At 41.3% G+C, this 12,295-nt stretch overlaps 2 protein-coding genes across 9 annotated transcripts in view; both read left to right on the top strand.

Annotated features, from left to right (window-relative positions):
- The window catches only part of ARHGAP29 (Rho GTPase activating protein 29), a 53,472-nt gene extending 47,868 nt beyond the window's left edge, over positions 1-5,604 (top strand). For all 4 annotated transcript variants that reach the window (XM_056356044.1, XM_056356043.1, XM_056356042.1 and 1 more), the window contains 5 exons: positions 1,211-1,443; positions 2,252-2,558; positions 2,728-2,836; positions 3,203-3,322; positions 3,721-5,604. In XM_056356044.1, coding sequence (XP_056212019.1) covers positions 1,211-1,443; positions 2,252-2,558; positions 2,728-2,836; positions 3,203-3,322; positions 3,721-4,619 — 1,668 coding nt within the window. In that variant the 3' untranslated portion in view covers positions 4,620-5,604. The remainder of the gene's footprint in view (positions 1-1,210; positions 1,444-2,251; positions 2,559-2,727; positions 2,837-3,202; positions 3,323-3,720) is intronic.
- A 1,729-nt stretch (positions 5,605-7,333) lies between these two features.
- Positions 7,334-12,295, top strand: part of ABCA4 (ATP binding cassette subfamily A member 4) — an 84,616-nt gene continuing 79,654 nt past the window's right edge. For 2 of the 5 annotated variants that reach the window (XM_056356144.1, XM_056356143.1), the window contains exon 1: positions 7,625-8,006. The gene's annotated coding sequence lies outside the window, so the exon portion shown is untranslated. Of the gene's footprint in view, positions 8,007-12,295 lie in introns of all 5 variants that reach the window. The other 3 variants (XM_056356140.1, XM_056356141.1, XR_008824676.1) reach the window with 2 other exon arrangements.

Genomic DNA, 12,295 nt, shown 5'->3' with positions numbered 1-12,295 from the left:
TAAGTAAAGCTGAAAACTCTCCCATATTCTTGCCTCCTCATACAGACAGATGCTAATGTATTGCTGTTAATATATGCTAACAAAAATTTCATGAAACACAATGGTCATGATGATGTGCTCATTATAGAGGATTCATCCATCTTTTTCTTTCAAAATGGGGCTTTAAAACTTCGTGATTGAGTTTCCCAAAAGTATGTATCTGAAAAAATGAATCTGGGATGTTGCCCAGTGAGATTTCTGAGTCAGTCTGAAAACTTGACCCTGAAAGGAATAATCCTTAGCTGCAGGGTCCTGTCCTCTTCCTTACACTGGCTGTCAGAGATGAGCATTCCAATCCTATGATCATCACCATTAAGTGCTTCTGAAAAATTGCAAAGATGTACTCTTCCTACTTAAGCAAATAAAAAGGTAGCATATTATATACATCATATTGGGGTACCAGTTTGAGGCACTGTACTGTATTAGGAATAAGGTTCATAATTAAAAAAAAGAAGGCAAATAACGTGGTTTTTTCTGGTCTTATTACTTCCTTCGTAGCTGTCCTGTTGGTGTGGGTTTTAGGTAAACCTGCTCATTTTAAATGCAGGAGCAGTGCTAGAAACATGCAGTTAAGACACTTATAGACAGAATCCCGAGTTACTCTATTTGAGGCTGTTAAAACTAATCATTTTGAGTTTTATCTAGTGTTCCTATTTTCTGTTTTTATCTAAGCTGGGCAACGCAAATAGTCAGGTCAGGCTTGAGGGCTTTGTCTTTTCTGTATTTCTTTATTAATTATTCATTTTCATACTGAGAGAGTAAGAAAATGGAATGTGGACCAAACTTGACGCCACATACAATACTTATTTTTCCAGTCTTTGCTAGTATAACTGCTCTATTATCATGGTATTTATGCATATGCAGTGTGACACCCTCCTTCGCAGCAATCGCCCTCTTGAAATCTGTACCTGTATTGATAAATGCTCAGTCTTGAAGCTATTGCAGGAAAGGGCTAGCAAAAGATTTCCAGAGAAAGGTGTAGGGGAGGAGTGTTATTGTTAGCTGGGATTGGATTTGACAAACTGTGGTTTGAGCTAATGAACAAGGATTAAACAATGCCATCATCTAAGCAAAGATGCTAGATAAGACAAAATTGAAGAAAAACTGGAAAGAAACAAAGTGGTTAAAATTCAGGCTTGAGTGTGTTTCTGAAATGTTATTATTTCTTCAGCTTCCGGAACCCTTGATTTTGTTTCGGCTTTACAATGAGTTCATTGGACTTGCAAAAGAAAGCCAGAATGTTAATGAGGAATTGGATGCTAAACAAGCTAGCCCCAGATCAAAGAAAAGACAGTCAATGTGTATTGAACTGAATAGGATCATCATTAAAATTAAAGATCTTCTGAAGCAACTGCCTGTACCAAACTATAACACTCTTCAGTACCTTATTGGACACCTTCACAGGTGAGAAAAGACTTAAAATGCAAACTGATGTTGAAGAATAAACTGTTACATGCTGCGTACTAGGGAGTTCTTGTACCCTTTTGATAACTGTAGAGGAAGAAGTCACATACACCTTAGAAAACATTGTTCTGTTGCTGTTTCTTTCCTATGTAATGAATTCTAAGGTGAGAGAAGAATATGAAATGGAAAGAAAGGAGGGAAGGAATCAATTACTCTTGATTCTCTGCTAACATTCTCTTCTAACGTTGCAGTCAGCAGGTGGTAACTAGTGGCAGCTGCAGGGACCTAGGTGTGATTTAAATGAGGATATGGCCCAGTCAGGGCAGTGATTTGGTGGCTATTAACAGAAAATTGAAACTTGTATCATGTCTGTTAATAACCATTCTCCAATTACATTTCACTTCCTTGTTGTCCAAATGCTGGACTGTATTGATGATGTATAATGAGGATGCACCAAGATGATGACTACCAATAAAAATGGGTAATATTGGGCTACAGGTGTATTATTATTTAGAATGAGAGAGACGTTCTTTTCCCCAAGCCCAAAAATTCCGAATAGCCCCTAATAACATTAACAGAGTAGGACATAAAAACAGCCTGTGTGGAAAGTGCCTAGTCCAAGCTGTTGTTAAATGCAGGCTGCACTGAAGAGTCTTCCCACCTACCAAACTCACCTTTGGTTTTTTATTGTCTTTTAGTCTCTTTAGACAGAATATTTTAATATCTAAAATACTTCTGAAGTAGTAAAACCCTCTAACTCTTGGGGGTTTGGTTTGTTGGTTGTTTTTTTTTTTCCTTCTTTACGCAGGGTTACAGAACAGTCTGATGAAAATAAAATGTCAGCCAGTAACCTTGGCATAATATTTGGCCCAACTCTGATCAGGCCGCGTCAAACAGATGCTACGGTTTCTTTGTCATCACTTGTGGATTACCCTTACCAGGCCCGGGTGGTGGAGCTGCTCATCATGTACTATGAAAAGATATTTGATGTTTCATTGAAACCACTTCTGAGCACATCTCAGTCTGAAGAAGCTGCCATTACAGTCAGAGCTGCTGTATCAGCACAAGAGAGGGAGCCACAGCAGCAGAGGAAGTCATTTGTTGCTGTGAAGGAAGTGAGTAACTTTTTCTTGTGTTGCCTCAATGTTACCTGTGCCATCTTAACTTCCATGTCAAACGCTGCAGCATTCCAGAGCACATTTCTGTTAAATATTTGTCATTTTTTTTAAGAAGTGCCTTTCCTCTTGAGTTCTCATTTACTTCTGCTCTGACTCTTGTTAACAGGGTATTCTGATAGCTCCAAGTGAAAGCAGAGCTTCAGAAACAGCTACATTGGTTTTGGAGTCGAACAACAGCAAGAATACAAAAGAACAAGTAGATACATCTGTAACTGGTTAGTGCACTTTAAAGTCCTGGGGTGGGTGAATAAGCAGTCATGCATACATTGGATTATAGTGGATGCAGCCCTTCAATTTAGACAGAAGCATGTGATAAAACGCTCTTATCACTGCTTGATATGCTGTTTTATCTTTGTAAGAGGAACAGAGAGTTAAATCTTTCTAAAGGCTTTCAAGAAACCTGTGTTTATGGAATCAGCGTAAAGTATTTGGTAAGAGAATACAATGGTGTTTTTTGCTTTCTCCCTTTTTAAGAAAAAAAATATATAATTGTGCTGTGACACTGGATTCCTGAAACCCACAATGATGCTGCAAACCAGTATCCAGCAGTTAACATGTTTTGACCATTTCCTGTCCCCCAGAATATGTATCATTGCCACTCACTGGAACTAAACCAGAAGGCTCTGGGAAGAGTAATTCTCTGATAGAATCATCAGCTACCAGCATTTTGGATATTAATGTTTCTGCTCCAAAAAAGCCAGGTTTGTTAACCTATCTTCTATAAGATATTTTTTTCTGTTTATCTGCTTGTGCTGCTACAGTGTTTTGTTTTAACATACACATGATTTCATCTATTTAGGAGTAACTGTACATGATCTCTTTTAATTAGATACTGATTTTCAGCTGGTGTTTCCAGTTCAGTCATGTCCTGTACATTAATAGCGCAACATTCTGAAACATTATTAAAACTGAAAATATTCAGGGATGGGAAAGCATCAGACAAAAAGTGCACTCTCTCTTTGGCCTGTTTTCTCCTTCATGTTTTCCTTGTTTATGTCTGTACAATATGTGTTTTACTAAAGTTCATATTCTGTTGGCAAAAGTTTGCTGATTTCTCTTTATTTGCTGTAAAGATTGTCACATCTCTTTGTGTTTCTAGGTGATGCTGCGAGTCCAGCTTCAGAGAGAAATGATTCATTTGTTTCTCTAGGTGAAGACAGCTGTAAAATTAACTTATTTCCTGCAAAATCTAACCGTCAGATTACCAAAGTTCCATTGCGGGTTCCAAGGACAAAACCAGCTACTCGCCCTGTGAGCCTACCTGTAGACCGAATACTTCCTCCATGTGTTTTGAATGAAAGAAATTCACGAAATGCAGGAGCAGTAAGTCCAGAGAAGCTTGGCAGGAGCCCTACTATTGAAGAAGTTTCAGAGGTGAGGGCACTCCCTGCTGTTAATACCTGCTGCAGAATTCCTTGTTATGACACCCAGATGCTGCGAAAAACTTGGGACAAGCAATATAAACAGTATGATATCACATCAAGGACAGCAATGATTGTGACTAATGTGCCCCAGGAGAACCGAGCACTTGAGAGTGGAACTGCAAGTGCTTTATCTTCGTCATGCAGCACTGGTAATAGTGCAGCTAATGCCATGCTTCCTAGTAAGCCATATTCTGTTTCTGTCAGGTCAGGAAGGACTGCAACAGAAGGGAATGGTCCTGATGCCAGTCCTCTTGCTGCCTTTAGAGCACCAAGAACATTGCAACCACCCCCAGGGACCTTTTATAAACCACCCTCGAACAAATCAAAACAAAATGAAGAGGGTTCTTCTGCTAAAGCATGTGCACCAGCCAGTGCTAGCTCTGTGCTTCACCAGGATAATACTGTGAAACAGGCTAGGAGCTCTGCAATTCCATCAGGTGATACTGAACAAAACACAAATGAACAAAAAACTAGCTCAGAAGACACTCACCCCACAGATCTGAAGCCTACTTACCAGAGACTCAGACCAAAAAGGATCCAGGAACTGGAACACAGGGAAGCTCATTTTGTATAGGCTGCAAATTCCTCTTGGACTGCATGCAATTTGTTGATGTTGCCAGTGGAGGCTTCCCTTTGCCCCTTTATCCTTTGCCTTCCCTTGAGAATCCTACTTTTGTGCCATATTGAAGTTATTTTTATATATGCAGCATTTTAAAAATGGGGGGGGGAGGGCTAGGGAATTGTGAAAGAATTAAGTCAAGCTTTTTTGTAATTCAGTAGCTTTTCATAAAGATTTAATGCATTCCCAGTCTAGATACAGCTAATGGGTTCATCAAATAAGGCACTGATCTTCATTTCATTGTATGGAATTGGAGTACTTACCCATAGAGAAACAACTATTGCGTGTAGCAGTGAAAGGAGCCATTTTTCATAATAGACATTATAATAAAAATGGAAGGTTTAACATTCAGTGTCTAAGCATAAACCAAAGCTTGTGCTTTGTTCTGTAAAAGCATTTGTTCGGTGTTCTAATCTGTGCAATTAAAGCTTTGCTCCTGAACAGACTTACGTACTGGCCAGCATGCCCCATAATTATGTACCATATGTGTATATTTTAGGCAGACATGGTTATCTGTTGCCAGTCTCCTATGTTGTCACTTTATTATTATTTTTTGTACAGCAAGGATGCACTTACTGAGCTTTACTATTTAGAAGCAGCAATCAATCCACATCTGGTTTCTTGTATAGCTTAGCGAGTGGGGCAAATGTGCACAGCCTGTTTCATTGGGATGGCCTTGTGGAGAGACTGTCAGTTGCGGTGGTGCTGTTTTTCCCAGGTGAATGAAAAGGCAGTGATTTGCTTGCTGTAGATCAGTTTCACTACTTAACCTGGTGTAACTGAAATGAAGAGCATTGCTTCCAAGTTTCAGTGAAAGAACTGAAAATAACCAAAAATCTGCATTAGTTGGTGCATCTAATGGTTTTCACTTTGTATTAAATGGTTTTTATGTGTACACTGTGTTATTTGCTTTAAAATATATTAACTTGTTAACATTTCAGTGACTCTATGGCTTCCATATCTGGATTTTTTCTAACTTATTAAAATACAGACATTTGGCCTTTGTAATAGGATAGTACTCTGCTGCATCTGTCTTCTGGGGATGGGGGGTGGTATGCTTTTCTCAATGAGATTACAATTAGCTTGACCCTCTCTCACATACTATAGAGTACAGTTATTGTAGCCTGGTAATCGCTACTGATATAAGTACCAAGAAGGCTCTTGGAGGACACGAAAAGCAAAGAATTGCTTTTCTGCTTTTACAACGTAAAATACGCTGGGCTTTCCTACTGCATTCCCTTTATCCTTTTTCCCAAAATATCCCAGATAAAATCCCACGCTGCATTCAGTGGGCGTAATCTGATTTCAGTTTCCAGAGCAAAAGATACTAAACCCGCAACGCTGAACTTCTGATTCCTTGTCACGTTTCCACAGAAGCGTGGCTTGCACTCTTGGCAAAGCCCTTGCCACCACTGGGCTGCCCTGGCCATGCTCGGAGCCCTTCCTTTGGGGAGCTGCCTCATACTACGGAAAATCTGAAGATTCCATCTGCCCAGACTGGTATTGTGAGTTGCATAATAAAATGAGAGGAGGGATAAAGGCTTCTTGACATAGTTTGTTCCGCTTAGAAAATGGAGGAGGAAGGAGACCCCACACAACTGGTTAAGGAGCAGCAAATAGCATTAATGAAACATTACAGGTGTTGTATCAGAACCTCATAGCACAGCTGTGAAAGGGTAGTGCTGGTCAGGACAGATCAGGGCTATGAGATAGCTAATTTATTTGTTAACTACCATGAAATCTATTGTCTCACTATATTTTGAAGTGTTTTAGCATATGTCTAGCACTGAACATGCTAATAGCTTGAGGTTATAATTAAAAGCTGTTCCTCTAGTTGGATGGAGGGTCTCCAGTACTCGCCAGAGCAGGCTGCAGTGATGGAGGATCAGGGAGCCTATACTCACCTGTGAGAAACAGATGAACATCAGCCAAGTCGTAATGCCAGTTACTGGCAGTTACCATATTGCTTTTTATGTACCATCTGCTTCCGTGTTTTGCTAGTGTGAAAGGTTTCTGCTGTTTTAAATCTGCCCTGGTTCTTCGTTCAGTGTTTTCCCATAGCTGGGCAGCTACTGGTGGGCTCAGCTGGGAGCCGGGGAGCGCTGCACCCTGCTGCGTGCTGTGCGTGGGGGTGCACAGGTGGCTCATAAAACCCCATTATTTTATGAAAAACTCGTCGCTTTCAAAGAATTATGCATGCCGCTGGTTTGTAATGCCTTTGACTCTTCATGCAATGCAACTGAAGGAGGAAGCGCACTTCTTTCGAAATGAAAACCTTGGAAGCTTAGGAGCTGTGACCCTGCTGCCCAGCACAGTGCCAGCACAGGAGCGCCTGCGGGGTGGTGGCCAGAGTTCTTCCAGAACCTTCCCGCCACGCTGAGGGACGGGGCAGCCTGCAGGGGCCTGCGAGGCAGCGGGTCAGGGGCCGGTGTGTGACTTGTTCGCAGACTTTTGTAAACGTTTGCAGCTTGATGTCAGGGCTGTGTTGGGTTGGGGCTGGTGCCCTGGGGCCTTCCGCGCCTTCCCCTGCGTGTGAGGAAGCGGCGCGGCGGGCGTGGCCGCCTCCCGCCATCGCGGGCTGGGGGGGCTGGGGGCGCCGGGCGCTGAGGCGGCGGCTTGAGGAGGGACGTGACTGGCCGCGGCGGCAGAGCCGGCAGCCGGGGGAAAAAGACTTAGGCTTTCTTTTCGACTGGAAATGTTCCTAATGGGCCCTATTGTTTCTTTAGGTTCTGATGCTGATTTCCCTAGGTTTTGTGTTTGAAATGGCTTCTCTCCAGTTGAATCGCAGTAATTCCACCCACCTGCCCCAAGTGACAGGCTCTGGGTCATGCCAGCACCCTGCGGTTTGTCCTCTGCGGAAGAAACCTTTCTGTGTCAGATTTGCTTGGTAATTGCGTTTTCTGAAGTCGTAATGCGCTGCCTCATCCCTCTTAAAGCTTTGGCAGAGTACCGACTTCCATAAGTCACTGACCTAATTAGTCATGACAGCTGTTTGTTTAGCAGGGCCCCTATGCTACCAGAACTACCCTTCTGAGACCATCTTTTCAAATACAGGGTTTGTTCAGATCTGAAGAAACGCCTTCGGAAGTAGCCCCTAGTGCAGACTGTTGTGTTTGTGCTGGTCATACTGGATATTTGGGAGGATTTTTATTCAGGAGCCTTTAAACTTGCAGATTGAGCTGTTCTGTATCAAGTAGGGGATTAAAACAATCTCCTTAAAACTGAGCAGTGTTACTCTGCAAGCACAAACTGCCTCTAAGATATGTGTTTCTCTGCAACCAAGCTGAATATTCCTTCAGAAACCTTTCCCTTTCCCATAGCACAGCAGCGCTCGCACATGAGGTAAGATTTTTGTGGTAAGTTTTCCAGGAGTTTTATTGCTTCGATTTAAGAACTCCTTGCCTTGCTTGTAAATCTATTAGTTCTTTAGCTTCTGTAGTCTATGTAGCAGAGGCCTAACGGAGTTCCTCTGAAAGCTGACACAAAAGGCTCTGTGAAGGCAGTTAGTGTGGGTCCGCTAACATTGGCAACTTAGTTCAGAGCATGTTTCTGCTTTTGAAGTGACTCCTTTACATGCCACTGTGGTTCACCGTACAGAGTGATCTCGGAGCACACAAACTTTATCCTTTTTGGATAAGACTAAACTGGAACATGTGCTTCAGCAGTGTACCTGATGTGCGGCAGCTGCTAATGCACATTCAGTCCATGGGGCCAGATTGGAGATCATCTGAAGTAACCCCCAGACACATCATCTGTGGGTGCTGGGTCTCAGCACTCACTGTTACACTATAAATCTGCCTCGCTGGGCCATCCTACTTGTCAGCATACACCTGGACTTAATATGTTGGGAAAACGGGACATTTGAAACCATTTCAACTTTCTACTAGCAAAGTTTGGGATGGGGGGATGTCTGATATTTACAGATAATGCTATTTTTATATAAATGTCAATGTGGAAATAAGTTTCACAGAAGGATGCTTTGGAGACAAGCCTTTCTCAATAAAATATTCTGTGTGCCCACTTAATTTTGTAAGAGAGAGAGTTGTTCTGATTCTAATTGAGAGATGTGTGGGATCCTTGAAAAGTGATTTTACTCACAGGTAGAAGGAAAAGCCATCCCAAATCTTACAGAATGTAAAATGTTGGAAGAAGGTGAATGCTAGGAAAGGCCTCACTCCTCAGTCCTTATGCTGGTGGATGTCAGAAGAGTGTCTGTGAAGTAAACTGGCTTACAGCAGAAGTAGAAAACATGCCTTCTGAGTTTGCACTTAGTATCCTTCGTGCTTGTTTAAAGCCAGATTGAGGCGATTAGCCCAACACTGGGTTTGGACATGGTCAGGATCTGTTCAAGACGCCACATTTCCCTGTGTTTGATGTGTGGAGGAGTCTGCCAATTCTGATTGTCTTTTCTTAGAAATGCACCTTTCAAATGGACGTTTCACTGGGCCTTTTCTTATTCTGTCTGGTTTCTTGTCAGCACTGTCCTTGAACGATTCTATCACTGACCTTGTGAATAATACAGCTTCCACCAGTTTCTGGGTATACTCACTTCTTGGCATCGTGTTCTTTGCCATCTATTCAAGTGGTACAACTAGTTTCCTCGCTTTCCAACTCCTTTATTTAACTCTTTTACAGCAGCCTTATCTAAGAAATATCATTTGACCCCAGTTTGCCAGAAGTTTCCATTCTTGTCCTTCAGGTTACTCTTTTATGGAGGGAAACCTCTGAAACACATTAGGAAAAATTTATAAACCTTCAGCTTGTGTTCTCCCCACCTGTTTAAGGTAGCTGGGTGAAAAGCTTAACTCAGAAACCCCCAGCCTGCATATGTGTAACTTTCTTTACGTACACACAGGTGTATCTGTTTATTTAAGATACATTTACACATGCACACTCCTACAGTTTGCCTGGGTAAAATTGTGTTGGCATTAATTGTGCTAGCTCTCTCGTGAGACTGTGTCTGGTGACGCGTATAAGAAAAAACATCTTGCCAGTTAAGAATTTGTCATAATGCTGGAAAGCTTTATTCCTGAAAATTAGAAGTGTTGGCCCATGGGCACACCCGGTACGCATGAGTGTGCATATTTTCAAAGCTTTCTTTTCAAGTAATTTTTAAATTCTGTTCATCTTAGGGAAATCTTTGGTTGTGTTGCTGGAGAGTTTACTAGTGATGTTTTCGTAGTTTGCTGAACAAACAGCATTTAACCAGATCTGACTTTGTAGTCAAGTGTCCGGAATAAGCTTGGAAATAAGAAAAGTAGTAAAATGCTGGCTTTTAAAACAGCTGTTAAAACTATGGTGTATGTAGGTGAAGGGGTAACGGAACACACATACCATATGACTTGAGGTATTGCATGTATGTGTTCATGAGGTACATCACAGGGAACTTTTATGTTATTACATATCTATTGCAGGAATGATGCAAGAACTATCACCATATCTCTTGCCACTCAGTGCTTTCATTATGTTCTGATAAGTACATGGAATGCCTCCTTTTTTGCTACTACTGGCAGCAAACTACAGATCATTAGGAAAACCCTAATAGTGACAACTGTGGGTAGAGCTACCAGAGAAACTGTGCAGTGTGCTCCATAAACTGAACTGTATTTTCCCCATCCCATGTGAAATGATAGGCTTTACATAAGCTCTCTCTGTTTACTTTCAAAGATCCCATGCTTTACAGAGGAAAAATGGGTCACAGGCACAGCCTGAACATAGAAAACAAATATATCCTACCATCATCCAATTGTGATGTAAAAAATCTAATTAGGAGAGATTAGTTTAATCTGTTAGAGCTGTCTGTGTACATGCAGGCAGCCAAAATGGATCCATTTTCTTAAAATTACTTAGAATCTCAGAGTTAAAATGTTTGTTTGCTGAATAAAATTGTTAGATATTGCCTCAGACACAATCATAGCGCTTAAACATATAGTCTGCAGCTGATCAGCAGCAGCAGTAGTTTCTCTGCTTTGCACTGCCATTAATCAGAGCGGACTTCCCTCTATGACTTTGTAAAGCCCCTTGTCAAGATGGCAGCAGTGTGAGTCTTAGCTGAGATACGAACATACGTCCACAGAAATTAGATTAAAGCCACTTGTAAAAGAGGAGGTTGCCACATCTTCCTTCATGCAGGAAGCCAGGTTAAAGTCAGTGGTTTAGGTGGTGAATCTGTGTGGAGGCTTGAAGGTCCTGACACGGCACTGGGAAGAAGGCAGTGTGCTGAGTGCAGTGCTCTGCTGTCAGAGCTGCAGTGTGGTGTGGTGTAATCCTGTCGACTGCTAAATGCAGTGAAATGAAGTTTTGTGGAGGATCCTCAAAGGTCCCCTCAAAGCCCTGCGAAGAAGGATGTGACAGTGTTTGCATGTTTCTTTTTTTATTGTTTTAAATAACGGAGGGTGGATTGGTGCTCAACTTCTGCTTAGAAAAACAGTCACAGCGAGGCAGTGAGGGAGGATTTAACGATACTTATACAGAGCCATTGCCTAGTGTGAGCACTGGTGGGAGGTTTTGCTGTACTGCTGTGTCTTTCAACCCTTACAGATGAAAATCTGTAAACAATGCAGTGTTCACCCAGTGCTTTTTTGCTTCTGGATCTGATCATGCTACTTGAGGGTAATTTACATTGGAGATGTGAAATAAGCTATTTAATAATAATATGTAGCTTGATTTAGTGAATATTACTTGAAGTAGGGCAGAGCTTGTTGAAAGCCTTTCTGAAAGCATCTCTGGAAGTCTGAGACTGCACACACATAAGGTCATGTTGTATTTAGCTTAGTACGTTTCTATGTGAGCTTGCAGCTTGATGACATTTTAGAAGTTCTAGAAAATATAAAATCAAAGATCAGATGAGAAGAATGATATTTTTTCCACTCCTGCAGTTTTGTGAAAGTTACTTCTGTGTCTTGCTGTCTCTATTCTTAAGAGAATGACAGTCCATGAAGAAACGTACTAAACTAGCTATATTTCTGCACATGCAGATGTTACAAGAACAAACTTCCCAGGCCTTTCACAAGGGAAGTATAGTAACAGCAAGGATGTTAATTTTGTCAGAAAAATTTTTGAAAATGAATGGGGTGAAAAAAATAGTCTTCTCCAGTTACTACAGTTCTGATTTGTCTAGAAAGCCTAGAAGGAATTACCAGTCTCTAAAATGTTGTCTCCAATAGAAAAAAAAAACCTAAAACAAAACCCACTTGTGCCATGTTCATGAAACAATTGGAGCTTAGAGGAAGTATTGAAAATCTTATGAACTAAGTTTTGAAGTAGTGGGAAAGACTTCTGTCATATCAGCAGGCATACAATTGAAAGAATGCTAATAAACTTAATGAGGGTGACGCTTGTTTGTCATGATATCATTAAAGAATTTGAGAATGAATGAACATGTTGCAGTGTTCTTAACCTGATGGTAGTGAGGAAGGCTGTGATATGTCAGTACCCTGGGAGCTTAGGCTCCTCAGGAAAAGCAGGAACATACTACAAGTAATGACTAAATTCAGAAAACAATGGCTTAAAGAAATACTCAGTTGAGAGAAATTCTTGATAACTTTTGATAGTAAAGTGTAATTGATACAGTGTAAGCAGGGTAAGAGGACCCTTTGCAAACTGCTGTTGATAATCTGGAGGCCAGGAAT

This window comes from Falco biarmicus, chromosome 11 (assembly GCF_023638135.1).
Source record: "Falco biarmicus isolate bFalBia1 chromosome 11, bFalBia1.pri, whole genome shotgun sequence".
Lineage (NCBI taxonomy): Eukaryota > Metazoa > Chordata > Aves > Falconiformes > Falconidae > Falco > Falco biarmicus.
Note: the sequence above shows the minus strand (reverse complement) of the source record. Positions and strands in the feature narration are given on the sequence as shown.